The sequence below is a fragment of the Equus quagga genome, chromosome 6 (assembly GCF_021613505.1).
Source record: "Equus quagga isolate Etosha38 chromosome 6, UCLA_HA_Equagga_1.0, whole genome shotgun sequence".
Taxonomy (NCBI): domain Eukaryota; kingdom Metazoa; phylum Chordata; class Mammalia; order Perissodactyla; family Equidae; genus Equus; species Equus quagga.
The window spans coordinates 89536570-89558668 of NC_060272.1; the positions used below are offsets into that span (position 1 = coordinate 89536570).

At 36.4% G+C, this 22099-nt stretch overlaps 1 protein-coding gene across 5 annotated transcripts in view; it reads right to left on the bottom strand.

Annotated features, from left to right (window-relative positions):
• The window catches only part of RMI1 (RecQ mediated genome instability 1), a 66601-nt gene that overhangs the window by 31486 nt on the left and 13016 nt on the right, over positions 1 to 22099 (bottom strand). For 3 of the 5 annotated variants that reach the window (XR_006889026.1, XR_006889025.1, XR_006889027.1), the window contains exons 3-4: positions 19363 to 19459; positions 15882 to 15932 (exon numbers count right to left, since the gene is read on the bottom strand). Coding sequence is in view for 2 of the 5 variants with exons in the window: in XM_046663974.1 (XP_046519930.1) it covers positions 16652 to 18535 (1884 nt within the window). In the remaining 3 variants the exon portion in view is untranslated. Of the gene's footprint in view, positions 1 to 15881; positions 15933 to 15973; positions 18572 to 19362; positions 19460 to 22099 lie in introns of those variants that run through there. The other 2 variants (XM_046663974.1, XM_046663972.1) reach the window with 1 other exon arrangement.

The window sequence follows — 22099 nt, forward strand, 5'->3', positions numbered from 1 at the left end:
AGGGTAAGATCTTTGAGATCACGTGCTCCAGCCTCTTCACTGCATAAATGAGGAAACTGAGGTTCTGAGAATCATGACTTGCTCCTTCTCAATGGCAAAAACTGAATAGAAAATCAAGCAGTTACCTTAATGGTCAGCTGCCAGGATATACACTGACTATTCAAAACCAGGTTTCGGGCCAGCCTGGTGGCACAGCAGTTAAGTGCGAGTGTCCCGCTTCAGGGGCCTGGGGTTTGCTGGTTCAGATCCCGGGTGCGGACATGGCACCGCTTGGCACGCCATGCTGTGGTAGGCGTCCCACATATAAAGTAGAGGAAGATGGGCACGGATGTTAGCTCAGGGCCAGTCTTCCTCAACAAAAAGAGGAGGACTGGCGGCAGCAGTTAGCTCAGGGCTAATCTTCCTCAAAAAAAAAAAACAAAACCAGGTTTCTAGTATTTAATATATAGACTACTATATTCAAACACACAGGTTCTAGCTAGAGTTTATACAACAGTATTTGCTGGAAAGTGTTAACCAGGTCCCAGCATGGCCATCTTATACATTCTGTTTTATAGAAGTCCTTTATGAATAAACCTTCAGATATAGTTTACACACAGTGACTTCCCTCCAAAGCATACTGTATGGAAAGGGGAGGGGAGGGTGGAAGGAAACTTTTACAGTGGAGAAAGTCAACAGTCTCTCAGCCAGATGATCGAAGTGAACACGAACAGTGATGAGTCACACTGATAGGATGTATCCTTAATATGATGCGATGAAAACGGCACTTTACCTCTGTGGTCTTCCTCCCAAACACCCATAAGCCTAATATAATCATGAGAAAAACATCACGAAAATTCCAATAGAGGGGCATCCTACAAAATACTTCACTGGTACTCAAAACTATCAAAGCCATCAAAAACAAGGAAAGTCTGAGAAAGTGTCAACACCAAGAAAAGAGGAGACATGATAACTAGATATAATGTGGTATCCTGGAAGAGAAAAGACACTAGATAAAGCTGAAGAAATCTGAATAAAATATGAACTTTAGTTAATAAAAATATGATGATATTGGCTCATTAGTGGTAACAAATGCAGCATACTAAAAATGTAAGATGTTAATAATAAGGTAAACTGAGTGTAGGATATGTAAGAACTCTCTGTACTATCTTCTCAATTTTTCTGTAAATCTAAAATGTCTATTAAAAAAAAAAAAAAGAGGTATCTAGGAAAAGGGAAGATTCAAAAGTTTTAATACTGTGCCTAAGAAGTTGGAGGAACTTAAGGATAAAATAAAGGTGGGAAATTCCTCCCAAAATGGAAAGGCAATTAATCTCCTCCCAAAAATTGTCTGCAGAAAGATTGGTAATCCCAATACACTACACATAACTACGAATGCAATGACAATACTTAAATAGTTGTAATAATGGGATCACTGCTTAATGATTTTTTTTTAAAGATTTTATTTTTTCCTTTTTCTCCCCAAAGCCCCCCAGTACATAGTTGTATATTCTTCTTTGTGGGTCCTTCTAGTTGTGGCATGCGGGACGCTGCCTCAGTGTGGCCTGATGAGCAGGGCCATGTCCGCGCCCAGGATTTGAACCAACGAAACACTGGGCCACCTGCAGCGGAGCGCACGAACTTAACTATTTGGCCACGGGGCCAGCCCCTGATTTTTAAATTTTATAATAAGCTTATAGAGAAAACAGATGTCATAAATCTGAAACAGAATGCAAATGTTGTCAGTCTGATAATGTTAAAGTAAAAGGTTAGCTACCCAAAGCTGAGAGGTGGAACGAGGAGATAAGAGGAAGGGAAAGTCATGAGTGCTAATAAGCCTGCTTTGTAATGAGTAGTTAGGAGAAATGGCCTATAGTTGAAATAAGAAATCAAGGTGTAAGTTCATCATTTCATGCTTTAATGATAATGAAGGGGTTCAGAACATGCCACCCCAAAATATGCTGCTTTGGCATATTAATTATTTTGAGCTAGAGGCAGAAACGGCAGATTGAGAAATGGCAGATGCAGGAAGGGCTCCCTAAACTCCCCCTTTCTATCTAAAAGCAGGTCATAAAATTTCCCATGAGAAAGCTGCCTTCCTGGTACCAGGAGCAGAACATCCTTGTCACCAGAGACTGGGAGTCAACACTGAAATGGACCCTTACAAACAAACCTACTAAAATAACCCTTATCTTCCATTAGTTTCCCTCTTATATTTCTTAGCTTCTGTCCCACAATTTACTGCCACTGACCCAAGTATCTGTCTTGTCACATATCTACAATTTACCATTCTTTGTTTAAAAAGGTAGATAAGCTTTGGGCCTAACAGCTTCTTTGGGTCTTCATTTTCCTTTTGAAGACTTTTGTGTACACATAAAAACATTAAACAAAATTTGTATGCTTTTCTCCTGTTAATCTGTCTTATGTCAGTTTAATTCTTAGGCCTAGCAATAGAACCTAGGAGGGTAGAAGTTTTTCCTCCCTTACAATAACCAATAGAGAAACTAAAAAGAGTGATATAATTACACAGAGAAGAGGGTGAGAAGAGAGATGAGAGGCAACCTAACACTTTATCAGAACTGGAATTTAATAGATGTCTAAATAATGGCAATTCTCATATTACTTAGAGAGTAGGGAAAATTAGATACACTAAAAGCAGAGTTTAGGAGTTAGGGAGTAGAATGGTGGTGTGGGTGGGAAAGAGTAAAAAAACATTTGGTGCTTTTCATTATAGGTCTTTCTATACTATGTAATTTTATAATTATGTTTATGTATTACTTGATGAAAGGTTTGTTAATGTTCTAAAAAGCTTTTAACATAATATTCTTGGGAAAGCACTTAGCACAGTGCCTCACATTCATCAAGGAGCTTACAGCCTGGGCAAAGATTCTTGGATCCATGTGTGGCACAAAATCTTCAAAGCCCACCTACTTCCAGGTTGGGACAATAGAGTGTGCTTTTAACCAGAAGACAGAGAGGGATCTCCAAATATTCTGCTCAAAGTAAGATCTCAGGACCTTTGCATGATCCTGGTAGCTGTAATGAGAGAACTCCAGTAATGACTGAGATTTCGTTTCCACCAGCCTGTGCTCCAGCACCAGCAACACAATTTGTGGGGCTCAGTGAAAAATGAAAATGTAGGAGGCAAAAATGCTGTTCACAATGCAGGGAAAAAATACTGTTAAAGGTACTAGAATATAAAGCTGTTTCCTTTCTTCTGCAGATTCTCTCAACTTGTCATGGTATTTTATATTTGCTTTTTAATGTTATTCTAAGTAAATAAAAAGTAAAATTCTAATTATTAGCATGCATGTTACTGATAATGAACCTCTTAATCTCAAATTCCTGTGCCTGATGCACGGTAAGCCAATCACTGAAACATCAGTGAGCTTGAAGATGGAGAAAGGTTTATTCAAGTTGGCCAAAATGAGAAGGTAGGATAGTTCTGTCAAATCTTCCTTCACAAGAGAAGAAAGCAGGGGATTTTATAGAGCTAAGGGGCTTGGCAGGAAGAGTTTTGGAGAAACCAAGGAGTAATTGGCATTTCTTACACTGCAGACAAGCCCTTGGGCAATCTGACTTGTGGGCGTCAGTGGCAGCTGAGAGCTGGTTATCTGGTGATTGTAACTTCCTTGAAGGCATTCTTTTTCTTCTGCAAAACAAATTCATAAATCCTTGTGACCCTTGAGTCACCCCTCAGGTTAAACAAGAAAACCCGAAAGTTGACAGGATTAACTTCTTTTCATCTATGTCTGTGCTGGGAACAAGGTGGGAGGATAATCATGTTCTTATTGAATATTTACAGTAACCCTCAGGTACCAAGCTTCATTACCTTTCATCTTTATATTATGCAATGCCAGTTTTAAATGCAAATATAAGAACATTTAACTCATATTCTCAAAATGATGATTTTGGAATCATCAAAATTACATAATTCTGATTTTATAGCTCATACATGTATATGTATTTTGTTCTTACCAGAACAGTGGAAACACTGTGCAAAACTAAGTCAACTGTTATTTCATTTCTTAATATACACACATTCTACCAATACTTACCTTTAGCTTACTGATGAGCAAGAAGGAACTGAAGGAAAAAAGAACTATGGGTTGCACTATCTTTCCCTCTCCTTCTATGTCATCATTTTCAGGGTAGGTAGTTGGCTAGAACAGGGAAGTAACACAGGTAAGAAAGGATATGATAGGGTTCCTTGGTAGTTTGTGTTTCTTAACATGCCATTGCCTTCTGTCTGCAAAGGAAGTTTTAGTTAAAAAAAAAAAAAGCATGATCTCTACAACTGTCAGCCACCCCAGCCCAGCCTTTATCCAGTGGTAGACCTAACACTCTCACTTTGTACTCCTTTGACATGTGCTGAATTCTAATGCATTGTGTGTCCACTAGAATTCTGTAATCAAGGGGCATCTCAAAATCTACATGCCAACCGAGCAGCAAGGAAAAGTGTCAGATACACAGATTGTGTTTATCTCCTCTGCTCAGGTGCATGCTCTACAGTCCCATTGGACTTCACTTACAAAACACATGCCCAAAGATAAAATTATCAAGAATTTCAAGACAGCAACAGCAGAGCACTGAAGCCCTACTAGGAAAGTGGCCCTGTTAGATGACAGAGGTCGCACACCCATGAAGCTGGCTTTGCTGCGCTTGGAGTCTAATTTAATTTGATTTCAAGAAAACAAAGAAACATGACATTTCTCACACATTCAAGTTTGTGGAGTAAGATTCATACCTACAACAGGGAAGGGTTTTGTCCAAAATTATATTAATACAAGACTAGAATTTGGTTCTCTTAAAATGACAAATTGTCTTGAGTACTGGGTTTGCTTTACCTATAATCTGCCCAGAGAGCAGAGATTCTGTACCATAAACTGACTTTGGCATGCCCTTAATTATATTTTTTAAAAGTCTTAAAGAGCTACATTTCCTTATAATTATATTATCTTATTCTTTGTTTAAAATATTGTACTGTCACTTTGATTACTGCTTTGACTATCTCCCTGACTATACTGGAATGTCCCTGAGATGAAGAATTTGTTATACCCAGCTGCTAGTACAGGAAATGCTCAACAAATATTAAATATTTAAGTGAGTGAATGAGTGAGGAAATAAGGTTGCAGGATAATTTAATGAGACATTAATAGGTTTTTTATGTTGTAGAACAACAGAAAATAAGCATTTTGCTTTGTTCTCTGGATTTTTCCTTTTTTAGATCCCATGAGTAGTGTTGACACAAAATAGCCGATAACCACTCTATAGATAAGAGAGATAAGGTGAGTTTTACTTGAGCCAGGGTGAGGACTATAACTTGGGAAGGCAGTTTCCACGAAGGAAGAAAGCGTTCCAGAGAACCATGGTTTTCAGTACAGTCTTATCCCTTTCTAGAAAAAGAACCCAGGATACATATTCATCAAAGTTTCAAAGAGGTATTCAGTTACAAATTAGTGGGTCAACATGACCCTGATGCTGGGAAAGGGACTAATGCATTGTGTGTCTACTAGAATTCTATAATCAAGGGGCATCTCAAAAGCTACAAGCCAACAGGACAGCAAGGAAAAGTTACTTGGGCATTTCTTTTAATAGGGGCGTTACTGACACTGGTGTAGGAGGGGAAGTATGCATTCTTGTCTTAAGAGAGTGTGTTCTTTAACAGTTAGGGCAGGTGTACAATGTATGTTTGACAGGCCATAAGTCAGGCTTCTTTAGTTCAAGCCAAATCAGTTTTGAACCAGAATAGTTACCCTATATACCTCAAGATGTGAAAATCTCTTTTCAGTAGCCAGGAAAGTCTTCCTCCACCTCAACTTCCCTTCCTAGTTTTTGTTAAGAGTGTACCTGGAGTCACAGGAATTAGAGTAGAGGGAGGTAGAGAGGAGAAAAATGATAAATTTGGAAAGGGAAGGAGAATTTCCCAAGACTGGAAAGCAGATAGTGGGGTATGGGACCTGAATAATGAGACCCATGTCCCTCTCCCTGCCAGTGCCCTAGTAGGTGACAGGACTCAAAGAGGAATGGCTGATTGGTGTACCTAGGAAAGTTGGACTTGACAGTGGGGCTCAAGAACCAAAAGAAACCAGAGTAGAGGGAGCCAAACAGCCTTATGGCCAACCTATGAGGAAACTGAAAAGAAGCAAGTGTTTGCAAATTCTGTGAGAACAAAAAACCATTACACTATCCTTCATCTTTCTGCACCATTTATATTCACTAAGCTATTGCTGGAACTTCTATCCTTGGCAAACTTGGATGTATCCTGTATGGCAGACAAGGAATCATTTGGGCTTACACCATAAAGATATCAGCAGTAAACTGGACCAGAGACTAGTGGGGCCTCACCAAATGTTCAGCTCTTTCCAAAGCCCTCTGGAAACTTCATGTGAATTTGAGAAATGGGAACCCAACTATTATCTGTAGTTGAGTTTTCTACCAGCCTAAGAAGGATGGAGGCTTAAAGTCAAATTAATGATGTAGGGGGAAATGAGTGCTGCAACAGAAAACTATGTCTTGTGTAGAGAACTCTCCTCCTGGTTATCTGATTCTGATCCTAAGGGATTATAGTTTTGTAAATTGTAGACAACTGATAGCAATGCAAAACAATTGCCTATAGACATGCAAGTTCTGTCTTAGCTGAGAGAGGTTCAGTTGAGTTCCTATCCCCACTGTGGAAAGACCAGTTTTGGCTTCATTTGTACATTAATGTCGACATTCTTTTAATCCATATAAATTTGTGCTTTTTATCCTTTTCCTTTGAACTAGTTATATTTGCCTGGTTCCTTCATTGCTTAAGTTAAATAAAATCTACGTGTTCAATTTTAGATCTGTATCAGAGCCTGATTTTACCCTTTTTTAAAATTGTCTTTTCAAAGAAAATAATAAACATAAGACTTGTTGTATATGTTGTATATCTGAGTTTACAAAATAAGATTCATATCCACAACAAATACGTAACAAAATAAGCCCTAGAAAGAGCTAATTGAAAATAACTTAAGGTAGTCAACACCAGGGAATAGAATCACAGGTTATCCTAATTCTTTTACCTCATTTGGATACAGTTTAGTCTGTATTCTACTTCAATTTCTTCTCTGAGCTGCAATTCATCTTGGCAATAAACTGATATTATACTTCATATTTATTAGCTAATTGAAATGTATTGCTCAGGACCAAAGTCAATAATCTATTATTGAAGATAATCTATTATCAAAGGACAGGTCTATACCAACAACTCTGAATGAAGCATATGTAACATAGAATATTTAAAATTCTGTGTCTATCTCTCCTACTACCTCCATGCTACTTGGTACCATCACATTCACTGATGAAGAACAGACTGGCAAGGGACAAGAAGAGGAACATAAAATTTGTTAGAAAACTTATTACCTGAGCATCCTTGATCAAGAGATAATGGTGGCTTTGGGTTAAAATGGTTCTAATGTTGATGGAGAGAAGTAAATTTATTGGAGATATGTTCTGGAGGTAATACTGAGAGAATATCATCTATTATCAAACCACTAGCATAGGTATATAGATAATAGCTATTCTTCACTCCCCTCCTCCCTTCAAAAATTTTAATAGCTATTCTTAACCACATGTATTAGTCAGAGCTAGTCAAGAAAACAGCTCACAGCAGTTAGTTCAACAGAAGGAATTTAATACGGAGAACTAGTTACAAAGGAGTTGAAAATGCTGAAAAGCCTAAGAAGGAATTGTAAGGCAATCCACAGATGAGTAATAGCAGGAAGCTGCTAACACCCTGGGGCCAGAGGGATCAAAACAGGCGGTTATAACCTAACTGAAATCAATTGGCAAGGGGAGAGTGTTAATTTTCTATTGTTGTGTAACAAATTAACACAAATTTAGTGGCTTAAAACAATACACATCTATTATTCCACAATTTCTGTGGGTGAGGAATCAGGCACAGATTAGCTGAGTCCTATACTTAGGGTCACAAGGCTGCAATCAAGTACTGGCCAGGGCTTATGTCTCATCTAAGGCTGGACTAGGGAAGGACTCTTTTGCTATAAAAGACATGATTGAAACATCTGGCAAAACTGGAGTGAAGTCTGAGTTAGATGGTAGGAACATAATAATTATATTTCCTGATTTTGATGGTGCTATTCTAATTGTGCACATAAGAACTCTTTATAGGAAATACTTGCTAAACTATTTGGGGGTGATATGGCATAAGTTTGTATAGATACTTATAAATTTTAGAATCCATATGAATTTTAGAATCAGCTTGATTTACACCAAAATGTCATGTTGAGAATTTGATTGATATTGCATTGAATTCATAGATCAGTTTGGGGAGAAGTGACATCTTTAAAATACTGAGTATTCCAATCTATGAACCAAATTTACTTAGATCTCCTTTTGTGTGTTTCAGCGTTTTGTAGTTTTTAGTGTACAAATTTTGTACATCTTTCATTATACTTATAATTCCAAAATATCTTATTTTTTCATGCTATTCTAAGTAGTAGTTTTTTATTTGTTGCTGCTATATAGAAACACAACTGTTTTTTATATTGTCCTATATACAGCAACCTTGCCAAGTACACTTACTACTTCTAATAGTTAATAGATTTTGAATTTTCTACATACACAACTATGTCATTGGCAAATAAGGAGGTTTATTTCTTCCTCTCTGACACGTTTTTTTTCTTTGCCTTATTACTATGGCTAGAACCTTCATAACATTGTTGAATAGAAGTCATAATAGCAGACATTTTCATCTTATTCCCCATCTCATGTATGATATTTGCTGTACGTTTTATGTAGATTCTCTTTATTAGAATAAGAAAGTTCCATCTTATTACTAGTTTCGTGAGTTTTATTATGAATATATAAATTTTATCAAGTGCTTATTCTGTATCTATTGGAATGGCCTTATAGTTTTCATCTCTTAATGTGGTGAATTACATTGATTGGTTGAACTATCCTTGCATTCTGGAAATAAACCCCATTTTGTTATGATGTATTCTCCCTTTTATATCTTTTAGATTTAATTTGTTAATATAGTATTTAGGATTAATTTATATTTTGAAATTATATTCATGAGAGGATTGGTGTGTATATTCTTTCTTTTAATCTTCTATGCATGTTCAAAGTTATGTCAGCCTAGTAAAAAATGTTGGGAAATGTCCTCTCATTGTCTAGTCTCTGGAAGAACTTATGTAGAGTGGTGTTATCCTCAAAATTTGGAAGAATTCAGTGGGGATGCCATCTAGGCCTAGAATTTGTGAGAAGGTTTTAAATAACAGATTCACTTTTTATTTCACATACCATAAAATTCACCCTTTTAAAGTGTAAAATTGAGTGGTTCTTAGTATACCCATATAGTGCAACCATCATACTATCAAATTCCAGAACATTTAAATCATCCCCAAAAGAAACCCCATATCCATCACCAGTCACTCACTGAACAGCCTCCCTCCTGCCCCTGGAAACTACTAATTACTTTCTGTCTCTATAGATTTAACTATAATGGATATCTCATATAAGTGGGATGATAAATCATGTGGTCATTTGTGTTGCTTCTTTCACTTAGAACAATGTTTTTCAAGGTTCATCCACGTTGTTGCATGTATCAGCACTTCATTCCTTTTTATGGGTAATATTCCATTGTATATATTACCATATTTTGTTTATCCACTCATTAGTTGATGGACATTTGGGTTGTTTCTATTTTTTGGCTGTTATGAATAATGCTGCTATGAGCATTCATGTACAAGTTTTTGTGTGAGCATATGCTTTCAATTCTCTTGGCTAAGAATGGAATAGTTAAGTCATATGGTAACTCTGTTTAACTTTTTGAAGAACTGCCAGACTGTTTTCCAAAGTGGCTGTACCATTTTATAGTCCCATTAACAACATATTTCTCCATATTCTTGCCAGTAACTATCATTGTCTTTTCAATTATAGCTATCCTAGTGGGTATGAAGTAGTATCTCATTGTGGTTTTAATTTGCATTTTCCTAATGACTAATGATGTTGAGCACTATTTCATGTATTTATTGGCCATTAGTATATCTTTTTTGGAGAAACATCTATTCAAATACTTTGCCCATTTTTAAACTAGGTTATTTGTCTTTTTATTATTGAGTTGCAGAATTCTTTATATATTCTAGATATTAGTCTCTTTACAGATATATGATTTGCAAAGACAGTCTCCCATTCTGAGGGTTGTCCTTGCACTTTCTTGATCTTGACAGCATCTTTTGAAGCACAAGTTTTTAAAATTTTGAAGCGCAATTTATCTATTTTTTCTTTGGTTGCTTGGACTTTATGTGTCCTATCTAAGAAACCACTGCCTTAATCAAGGTCACAAATATTTACAATTATGTTTTCTTCTAGAGGTTTACTTATAGCTCTTACATTTGGGTATTTGATCTATTTTGAGTGAATCTTTGTATAGTGTGAGGTACGGGTTCAACTTCATTCTTTTGTATGTGGCTATGCAGTTGTCCCAATACTATTTATTGAAAAGACTATTATTTCCCCTTGTCAAAAACAAATTCAACTACTTTAATATGGAACTACTCAGATTTTCTTTTCTCTTATATCTGTAGTTTCTCAGGTATTTGATCATTTCAACTAAATTTTTAAATGCATCAGCATGAAATTATTCATAATGTCCTCTTAAAAGGTTGTTAATGCATGTAGAAACAGTGAGTGATTTCTCCATTTCATTTCTGGCATTTATTTGTGCCTTCTCACTTCTTTATTTGTCTTGCTAGGAGTTTTAGTCTTCTCAAAGAAGCAACTTTTAGCTTTGTAAATCCTATTATGTTAGCTTTCTATTCCAATAAATTAAGCCCTTTATTTTTTCTTCCTCCTTCTTTGTGCTTAATTTGCCATTTTTATAACTGTGAGATAAATGCTCCACTCATGGACTTTTAGCCTTTCTTTTCTATTAAATGAAAGATGTAAAGTCTCCTCTAAGTACAGTTTTATTTACATCTCATGAATTTTGATGCTTTATTTTTATTATAAAATACTTTCCAATTTTCATTGTGGTTTCTTCCTTAACCCAAGGTTACTTTGGAGTCTGTTTTGTAGTTTCTAAACACATGAAATTTTCTAACCTTTTTTTTTTCTAGCTTATTTTAATTATGGTTAGAGAATACACTCTGTATGCTTACAATTCTTTGAATCTTGTTTAGACATGCTTTCTAGTACAGCATGATCAATTTTTGTAAATGTGCCACATGCACATGAAAAAACGTGTATTACGCATTTGTTGAGTACAGTAGCCTATATACATGGCAATTAGGTCAACTGTATTTTCTACATCCCTACCAACTTTTTTTTTATTACTAAGTATGTAATCTTCCTCTATGATTGTGGATTTCTCTATTTCTCCTTGTAGTTCTGATAAATTTAGAAGGACATATTGAATTCAATAAATTTAGAATTGCTAAACCTTCCTAGTGAAATTAGTCCTTTGATTATTATCATTGTCTCTCTTTACTACTAGTCTTTTGTTTGAAATTCAGTTTGATATTAACATAGCCACAGCAGCTTTCTTTTGGTTAGTGTCCGTATATCTTTTTACATCTTTCACTTTTCACCCTTCTGTATCCTTGCATTTTATGTCTCTCTCATTTATAATTGGATTGTTATCTGACAATGTTTGTCTTTTATTGGAGGATTTCGCCTATTTACATTTAATGCAATTTCCTATCCATTTGGCTTTAAACTTACTGACGCACTGTTTTTCCTGTATGCCACTTTTTTTGTTTTCTCTTTCTTGCTTTATTTTGGGTCAAGTACTGTTTTTTTTTTTATTCTATTTTATTCCATAAGCATATAGTAATATACTTTTACAAGTCTTTTAGTAGTAGTTACTCTAAATATTACAACATGCAACTCTGAATATTCAAGTCTAAAATAAAAACTACAGCTTAACATTTCCTCAGACATAAAGGATCTTAAAATACTTTTCCATTTATCTCCCTCCCAACTTAAATGCTATTGTTTTCACGTACTTTAGTCCTGTTTTCTTAAATCGTCAAGACATTATTTTTGTTTTAAAATCACCATTCATTTAACCCACATATTTATCCTTTTCGTTGTTCATTTGTTCTTGCACCTCCAAGCTCCCATCTGGTATAATTCTCCTTCTGCTCAGACAACATAATTTTTGTGGTTTGTTAGGGAAAAAAAATTCTCATTTTGTGTGTGAAGATTTTCTTTTTTTAAAAAAAAAGATTTGCACCTGGGGGCTGGCCCCGTGGCTGAGTGGTTAAGTCCCACGCGCTCTGCTGCAGGCAGCCCAGTGTTTCGTTGGTTTGAATCCTGGGCGCCGACATGGCACTGCTCATCAAACCACGCTGAGGCAGCATCCCACATGCCACAACTAGAAGGACCCACAACGAAGAAAATACAACTATGTACTGGGGGGCTTTGGGGAGAAAAAGGAAAAAAATAAAATCTCTAAAAAAATAAAAAAGATTTGCACCTGAGCTAACAACTGTTGCAAATCTTCTTTCTTCTTTTTCTGCTTTACCTTCCCAAACCTCCCCCCCCCCCCCCCCGTACACAGTTGTATATCTTAGTTTCAGGTCCTTCTAGTTGTGGGATGTGGGATGCCGCCTCAGTGTGGTCTGACCAGCGGTGGCATGTTCGCGCCCAGGATCCGAACCCTGGGCTGCCACAGCGGAGCACGTGAACTTAACCACTCGGCCACGGAGCCAGCCCCTGAAGGTTTTCTTAATTTTACCTATTGCACCTTATTTAGGACATTTTGCTTTGTATAGGATTCTAGGTTGGCAGTTATTTTCTTCCATCACTTTGAAAATGCCATTCTGTTTTCTCATTCCCACTGTTTTTATTAAGTAGTTGATTGCCACATTTTTGGTCCTTTGAAATATGCCTTCTTTCTTTCACTGCTCTAGATTTTTTAAGTTTTCAGTGGTATTGGTAATATTTGCATAAGTATGATTTTCTCTTAATATATTTTGCTTGAGGTTTGTGGGACCTCTGAAACCTGTAGCTTGATGATTTTCATAAATTTTAGAAATTTCTTAAGCATTAACGCCAAATATTCTCTATTTCTTCTCTAAAACTACAGTCACATTAATGTTAGCCCTTCTCTGTTACATGGTTTTCAGGTTCTTTTCCATCCTTTTGTCTCTATACATCTTTCTGCACTTTTTCTTCTGGCCAAACTTAATTATTTCTTCAGCTGTTTTTCATCTGGTGTTAAACTCATTCACTGAATTCTTAATTTTAGTTATTCTTTATTTTTAGTTTTTGAAATTCCTAATTCCCTACTGAAATTTTCAACCCTTTTGTTTTTTCTCTTGAGCATCTTACATAGGTAATTTTACATCTATGCATGTCTTGAGCGTTTCATGTAGTGCCTGCTAACTCCAGAAGTGTGGACACTTACCCACCCAGTCATAAGCATGCTGGACCAGAGCAGAAGGCAATACAGGAAAGATTTACAGAATGGAGGAGCAAAGAACATGTACTCTCTGAAAGTAGATTCATTCCTAAGAGGAAGAGAAAGCTCATCTCATTATACCCATTTTTCCTTCCCATTTGCTTCTGCCAGGTACCCTTAGGATCATTTTTTTTTTTTCCTGAGGAAGATTAGCCCTGAGCTAACTCTGCCAATCCTCCTTTTTTTGCTGAGGAAGACTGGCCCTGAGCTAAGCATCCGTGCCCATCTTCCCCTACTTTATATGTGGGACGCCTACCACAGCATGGCTTGCCATGTGGTGCCATGTCTGCACCCAGGATCTGAACCGATGAACCCCAGGCTGCCGAAGTGGAACATGTGCACTTAACTGCTGTGCCACCGGGCTAGCTCCACTTTTAGGATCATTTTTATGTTAAAATATCAATTGGAGATTATCATGCAGGTAACTTAAGTGACCACTTAGCCCCACATAACAGCAGACCTATGGCTACAAATTCTCAGGGAAAACGTCCCCCCCGCCGCCAACTAGAATCTAGGCCAAGTCAGCCAAGTTTTCATGTAGACTCCCTTTGCTATCAGGCAGATTTTTCTAATCTACCCCTTCACTGTAGAGGATAGCTCTCTGAGGTGCTATGTATGCAGAGGTTTCAGGGCTTTAAGTATCATGCTATTGTAACAGATTATAAGAAATCACTAAAGGATATGAAGTAAGGAAATAAAGATGATCAGATTTGATGATTCATTTATAATATCAATAAACACTTACTGGAATTAAAGGTAAATCACTCAGCCATAACCTCAAGCAGCTTCTATTCCATTAGAGCAATGGTTCTCATCCAAGGGCAGTTTTGTCCCACAGGGACTATTTTGCTATGTCTGGAAAGATTTTTGGTTGTCACAACTGGAAGGATGCTACTGGCATCTAATGGGTAGGGGCCAAGGATGCTGCTCAACGTCCTACAATGCACAGGACAGCTCCCTACAACAAAGAATTATTCTGCCCAAAATGTAGCAGTAGAGTAAGAATTAGAGAAGCAAATAAATACAACAAAACATACATATTAGTTTGTATAATGTACAAGAGGGCATGAAAGTGGGCGATGGAATTCATGGAACACTTCAATGGGCACCTTAAACTTAAGCTAAGTTGGAAATATGAATGAATTTAGGAGGCAGGTGGATCACTACGAGCTTAAATATGAAAGCATGAGGTGTATTCTCTTACATGTTTGGGGAACCACAAATAATTTGGTATGACTAAAACTTAGAGGCAGATTAGGTAGGTGGAGAATAATGGGAAAAGATGAGGCTGAAAAGGAAGGCAACAGCCAGATCACAAAAGGACTGACAGACTAGATGAAGAGCTTGGACTTCACTCCGTATGTAGGGGGTAGGAGAAAGATGATATGAAAACTTAACCAAGAGAAAACAAGAAATTTATTCTAGAAAGATCATTCAGGTAGAATTCTGGGAAAAGACTTGAGGGCAAAATAAGGAACAGACTAATTAGTAAACCTACTGGAATAATCCAGGCCAGAGAAGACCAGAGCCAGAATCAAAGCACTAATTTAGAAGGATGGACTGATAAGGCAAAGTACTATACCCAGTCGTTAGTGACCGAATATGAAGAGAAAATAAGGTCTCATCTCACCTTTCAAGCACTACTTACAGAGATAGAGTATAGGAAGAGAATATTTAGAAGAAAGATAATGCTGTCTCATTTAGATCTCTTGTAATAAAACAGCTATGCAAGTATATAGATTTTACTATTAGAGCATTTGTCAGCAATATCTGCGTCGTGCCTTGAACTCTATCATCCTTCAACCAACGATGGCAAAAGATTTTTAAAATATTTTTCTACTACATGTCTTTTTTTTTTTTTGCTTTTTCTCCCCAAATCCCCTCAGTACATAGTTGTATATTTTAGTTATGCATCCTTCTAGTTGTGGCAAGTGGGCTGCTGCCACAACATGGCCTGATGAGCGGTGCCATGTCCATGCCCAGGATCCGAGCCAGCAAAACCCTGGGCCACCGAAGCAGAGCACATGAACTTAACCACTAGGCAATGAGGCCGGCCCCTGTATCATATTTTTATATAGGTATTTATCTTACTTCCAGGTATTTTTCTATTACATTAACTAAAACAAAACACAATGTCTTCATTTTATTATTTAAGCATTTGTTGAATGTTTTAAAATTCAAGACAGTATAATGTTTTATTTTTTATGTTTTTTATTTTTGGCTGAGGAAGATTCACTCTGAGCTAACATCCACTGCCAATCTTCCTCTTTTTGTATGTGAGCCACCACCCCAGCATGGCCACTGACAGACAAGTGGTGTAGGTCACACCTGGGAACCAAAATTGGGCCGCCAAAGCAGAGTGTGCCAAATTTAACCACTAGGCCACCAGGGCAGGCTCCTAAGTTAAATTTTTTTAGAGACAAAAGATTATTAAAAATAACTTTACCTTTCAAATGTGACTTTTTGACAGCAAAGTAGAACTGTGGTAACAGTCTCCCTTAAAAAATAAAATAAGCACTTACAATAAAACTAAAGGAAGGCTTACCTATAGAGCTAATTCAGAAAAGGGGAAAACATCTAAAGAAATGGGTAAATACCTTATTTAATCCAAAAAAATTAAATACTTATTGGATCTTATTAATGAAGTTTTCAATATGCTATTTAAAATAAATTATCCTTGAAAATAAAGTTTCAATTACATTGAATGTAATCTCTGAAATGGTATCTAGTTAACGTAATATTTGCCTTAAATATACCAGACAAATATTTACAACCAATAAAATAAAAACTAACAAAATAATCTGCATCTGAAAGCCTGATATTCTGATCCACTGGATTTACATTTTCCTAAGTATAATAATATAAACAAATCTTTTTGGGTACTCAACATATTAAAAGTACAACTACCTATTTATAGTCGTTAACTTTCAACAATATGACTCATCAGTAAACAAGACAGTACTTTAGCAATCACCTTATGTGAAATGACAAGTGGAAAACAAATTTCCCAGTAACAATGAGGCACCAAATTCTTTCATCTAAGTTACCATAAAAAATTAATTTATTAAAAAACCTAAACAAATATGATTAAACACTTTTAAATCAAACTGAAATAAGCTATGAAAAGAAGTTTACAAAAGAAAGTTTCGCAAATAAAAGGATAAATTTAAGTCTAAATATTTCCTCTTTTATTGTTTTCTAATACTATTTTGTAAATTATTTATTCAATCGCTTCTTTAGGTTCTCAAGGTGTTCCATATTAACATCTTGTAATGCCAGTACCATCGCTTTAGACAAGGAGGGATTAAATGAAATAGTCATTAGACAGCACAAATCTATTAGATCTCTCTGGCATTTCTGCAAACCTTCCAGGAACTTTTGGTACTGAAGAGGATCTTTTTTTAACTTTTTCATTTCTGGTACTGAATACCCTATCAGACTAGTAAGTATTTCATCTACAAAATCTACATCTAGATATGCTGTACCATCAGAAATCTTTGCTGTTATACTCCAAATACCACCAGAAGCTGAGAGATTTCCAGTTAAGGTTACAATAAATGCTTTGACTTTCACTGTTGTAACTTCCTTTGGTTTGCTGGCCATTAGAACAGACAAATAGATAAAAGGTGGAGAATACAAATCCATGGTGATGGAAAGATTAGTGCTATTCTCTGATGATCTTAAAGAATGAGTCTGTAAATGGTGATTATTTTCATCAGAAATTTGTGAACTCCTTTTTGGTACATAAGTGACCAGCTCTCCATTTAATATTTTATTATTTAAGGAATGTCCATCTGAATTGCTGATGGTTTGCTTTACTTTATCATCTATCTCTGAGTTCTTATCTTTATTTGTAAAATCTTGGGGTAGGGCTACATTACGTTGAACTGAAAAAACACTACTGTTTTGGTCTCTAGCAGATGGACAAATAAAAGACTTGTCTTCATTGGTCATTTGTTCAGATGAATTTTTTTCATTCCAATTATTGTTTCCATTTTTGCAAATCAAAGAAAAATTATCCAGAGTTTTAGATTTATGTGAAAGTCTCTCTATAGTTTCATCCATGGTTCTGTCCAAAGTCAATGGCTGCAATTCTTTAATCTCCATTTGTTCTTTCTGGACAGTTTCTTCCAAAAGCAAGGCCTCCTCCAAAGAAAAGTCATCTAATTCCCCGTCAGAGAAATGCATATATTGATTTGGTGATTTCTCCTTTGGTCTTGGAGAAATAACAAGTCCTGGTTCAAAACTTGATTGTCTTATGGGAACAGTATTTGAGGAACTACCTGTGCTGAAACATATTCTTTCTAAGGAGGTGTCATTATTTGCTGCAAGCTCATCACTTTCATCAAGACTTGCCAGGAGTTCTTCATCAGAAGGTCCTACAGCAGGATCTAGAACATCTGTAATTCTGGGGATGCTTTGGTTAGAATTATTTGGTATAGCTGAAGCTACAGGATCAGGTTCCCCAATTAATCTTGCAAGTAGTTTTTCTTGGGCATATTCCTCTAAAAGAGAATCTACTTCTCCCCCTAACACCTTCACATTTTCTGGTTTCAATAAGAGAACACCAAGACGGAAAGAAATGTTCCCATGAATCAAAATTTTTGTACCTGGAGGAAGATCACTATAAAGAGCTGGAATAGACTGATATTCCATTCCCTGCATTTGTACAACCCCATCAGTTAGCTGTAGCATCAACATTCGTGAAGGCTTTGCTTCCCAAGGTTTTTGGGTTACTTGTGTTTCAGCTGTAATTAGATCATTTGTTGTATTCTTGCCTCTTAACTTTTGTATCTGGGAATATGCAGGTTGACCTACATCAACCAATGAATTAATCTGCAGAGCAAAAAATCCATTCAGTTCTCCTTTTGGAACTTCTAAAATGCCATCAGGCAAAAGAGGATGCTCCAAATCTCTCAGATCCGTAAGAAGCCATTGCTCAAACACTTGTTTATTCACTTGTGCCTGACTCAAATTAACATTATCATTTTCTTCTTGGATCCAGTTAATACAAGCTTCCAGCCACCTTAGAGGTACTTTAACATGCCATGTAGCTAAAAGCCAGGTTTCAACTCTTAAAGCAATACTAGTTATATTCATTTCTTTTAAATAAAAAAAAAATCATGCATGTATTACCTGAAAAGAAAAAAAAAATGATAATTCAGCACATTTAAGTATAGTTTCTCTGTCTATAATACATAAACAGGCATAACCACATCCTTTCAATTTTTCTCTCTTCAGCATCTTAAAATTCTTTGACTTTCCACATGGCCAAAATCCAAATATCACAAGTAATTAGATGGTATAATGAGAAAAAAACAAAAGGTTTAAGAGAGAGATACCTAAGTCTGAAAGCTAGCTCTGCCAAATTACAAGCTCTGTAATATAAATTTCTTAACTTCTCTAATCCAGTTTTTTTCACGTATAAAATATCAATACCATCATCTATCCTACAAGGTTGTTGTGAGGATTATATAATTAACATTTGTAAAGTATAACATCAGAACTATGAAAGACACACAGTAAACAATAATTATTATTATATTAATAATCAGATTCTAATTATTTAAAATTTAGTTAAGAAAATATTCACCAAGGTGCTTTTCATATCTATAACATACTCTATTAAAATTTATACCATTGTGTTTTTTGGCCATTTGGCACTTAAACACGTGGTCTAAGAATAAAATTATAATAACAATAGATTCTGAGCTGATGTAAAGCATCTTATTGTTTGGCTAAATAATTCTCGACAGTCGTATCAGGTAAATATACTACTACTGATTTTCTCAGTACGATAAAACAGCAGCAAAACACTAAAGACTAATTAATGTTGTGTTCACAACAGGGTATTTTTTCCATCTACAGATGAAGATATGTAAGAATTAGAATTTACAAAAGTTTTAATATGTCCATAACAAACTTACCATTTGGAACAGGCACATAGGGTACGATGACAGGATTTGGAACTGTTTGTTCAGTGGAATGTTTGTAACCTCTACTGCTCAGAAATGGCCCTGGAAGCTAAGACAAGAAGCAGTAAGGGTTTTAAGACGAAGCTGCAGAAAGAATCACTGGCCTACTTTCCTGAGTGAAAGAGTTTGATACTATGGTTTTTGGGGTTCCTGTTATCAATCAGAGTAGAGTGGAGATAAAACAGAATAAAAACACAAGGTTTGAAGTAAGATAAATAGAAGCAAGTGACCATGAGAAACTAACACACTCTCTCTAAGCTTGTTTCCTTGTCTACATACTTACTTCATGGGGCTACTGTCAAAATCAAAGGCGACAGGAGAGGACAGTGGGCAGGGCACAGGCACAGGCTCAGATCTTGGGCAGTTGGGTCAGCTGACCCCAAGGGGCAGTCCAGCCCATTCAGGCTGCTAACCCTTGCCTCAGTCACCACCGCTATGGCTAGTCAGTCACAGGGCACCAAGAAGCTGCTGTAGGGGCCGGCCCCGTGGCCGAGTGGTTAAGTTCGCGCGCTCCGCTGCAGGCGGCCCAGTGTTTCGTCGGTTCGAATCCTGGGCGTGGACATGGCACTGCTCATCAGGACACACTGAGGCAGCGTCGCACATGCCACAACTAGAAGGACCCACAACTAAGAATATACAACTATGTACTGGGGGGCTTTGGGGAGAAAAAGGAAAAAATAAAATCTATAAAAAAAAAAACAAGAAGCTGCTGTAGGCCGCGAAGTGGGTTTCCCAAAAGGTGTCCAAGGCCTGCAAGCAAAAGAACCGGAGGCTGAAGCAGGCCAAAGAAACTCAGGCTGAAATTGAACAGTCCTGCCTACAGAGGGAGAAAGCGTTCAAGGCCAAGGAAGCTGCAGCTCTGGGATCCATGGTAGTGGGAGCACCAAAGTGGAGAAGGAGACCCAAGAGAAGATGCCCATCCTCTAGACCTACTTCTAGCAGAACAGGGATGAAGTCCTGGATGACCTCTTAGCCTTTGTCGGCGATATCTGGCCAGAAATTCATGAAAACTGGCATATAAATGGATAGGGGAAGAAAAAAGAGTGCCCATTTCATGGACTGGCATTTTAGTGGCCTTCACGGAATATGAAGTTTAGCAGAGCTTGAGTTATATTCTTGTAAAAAGGAATTAAACTATTTTTATATATTACATATTAGGTGGCCCTTCACTTTCTGGAGAATAACAAATCTAGCTTCTTTGTAAAAACTCAGCTTATCAAAAATTTCATTTTTTACCTCATATTTCTTTAAAATCTAATGGATGTACATTGTCTGCTTTCCTATGTGTTCTACTTTAAGTAACATATTTGTCAATACTTTCTTTCTTAACTGTAGTTTTAAAAAAATAATAATAACAATATTTTGAAGAAAGAAAAGGATTAAATTAGTTTTCCCCTAAAGCTTTCTCAAAAGTCAGGGGTTTTGCCTATGAAAAAGTAATAAATAGTTATTTGTAATGTGTTAAGTGCAGCCAACCTTAAAATAGGGTTAGAACAATACATACTAGTATAATTGTTTAAGCTGTTTTTAGTTTCTCTTAATCAAAATTACTAAATGATAGAATTCAAGAACTTGTTACATGTTATTACTTGATATATCGATAATCATTTAAAAGTAAAGAATCAGGCCGGCCTGGTGGCACAGCGGTTAAGTTCACATATTCCACTTCAGCGGCCCAGGGTTCACTCATTCGGATCCCAGGTGCAGACATCGCACGGCTTGGCAAGCCATGCTGTGGTAGGCGTCCCACATATAAAAAGTGGCGGAAGAGGAGCACAGATGTTAGCTCAGGGCCAGTCTTCCTCAGCAAAAAGGAGGACTGGCAGCAGATGTTAGCTCAGGGCTAATCTTCCTCAAAAAAAAAAAAAAAAGTAGAAGCTTTATCACATAAAAAAATAAATAAATTTTTTTATTAGGAGATAGAGCCAGTATATAATCTAGTGGTTCAGAGTACAACTCTGGTGCCAAACTTTCATTTACAAACTCTGTGACCCTAAACAAGTGGTCACATTATTAATTTAATGAATGGTTAAAATTTAAAGAAGTTATAGTTGCTGTAAGGATTACATGAATAAAATGTTAAAGGAGGAGTTAAAGTCATTATAATTACAGAACTAGTGAATTTTTATATTGAAGAAAATTATTGAGAATAAATATACATATTTTTTAAATTACATACGAAAAACAATGTAAAAATTCAAAAGCAGAAAAGATTCCTACCCATTGTGATGAAAATAAACCATGCAGAGTCACATCAGCATGTCTCTTTAACAAAGAAACCAACAATCTCTATACTAGCTCTGATCTATCAAATGGAAATACTTCCTAACTTATTGCAAAGAGAAAACAAAAGCAAAATACAATGTTCTAAGTTGTGTGTACAAAAGAAAGAAAAATAAGCATATTCTCATTTACTTGTATATACATAAAAGACCTCTAGAAGGATATACAAGAAATTAGATAAAATTTTAAATACATAGCTACATTCAATAACAAGAGTATAATTTTTGTGGGTCAGGAACAGAGGCAGAATCTAGAGTAGTAAGTGGGCACTAAGGCCCCCAGGAAAAAAAAGACTAGAGTAATGTAGGCTAAAACTCCAAAGTTCCAAGAGTCCAGCATTCCAATTATGGGGCAGAAGACCAGAAACAGCCTCCTTGCTGGAATTGCATCCACTCAACACCTACCT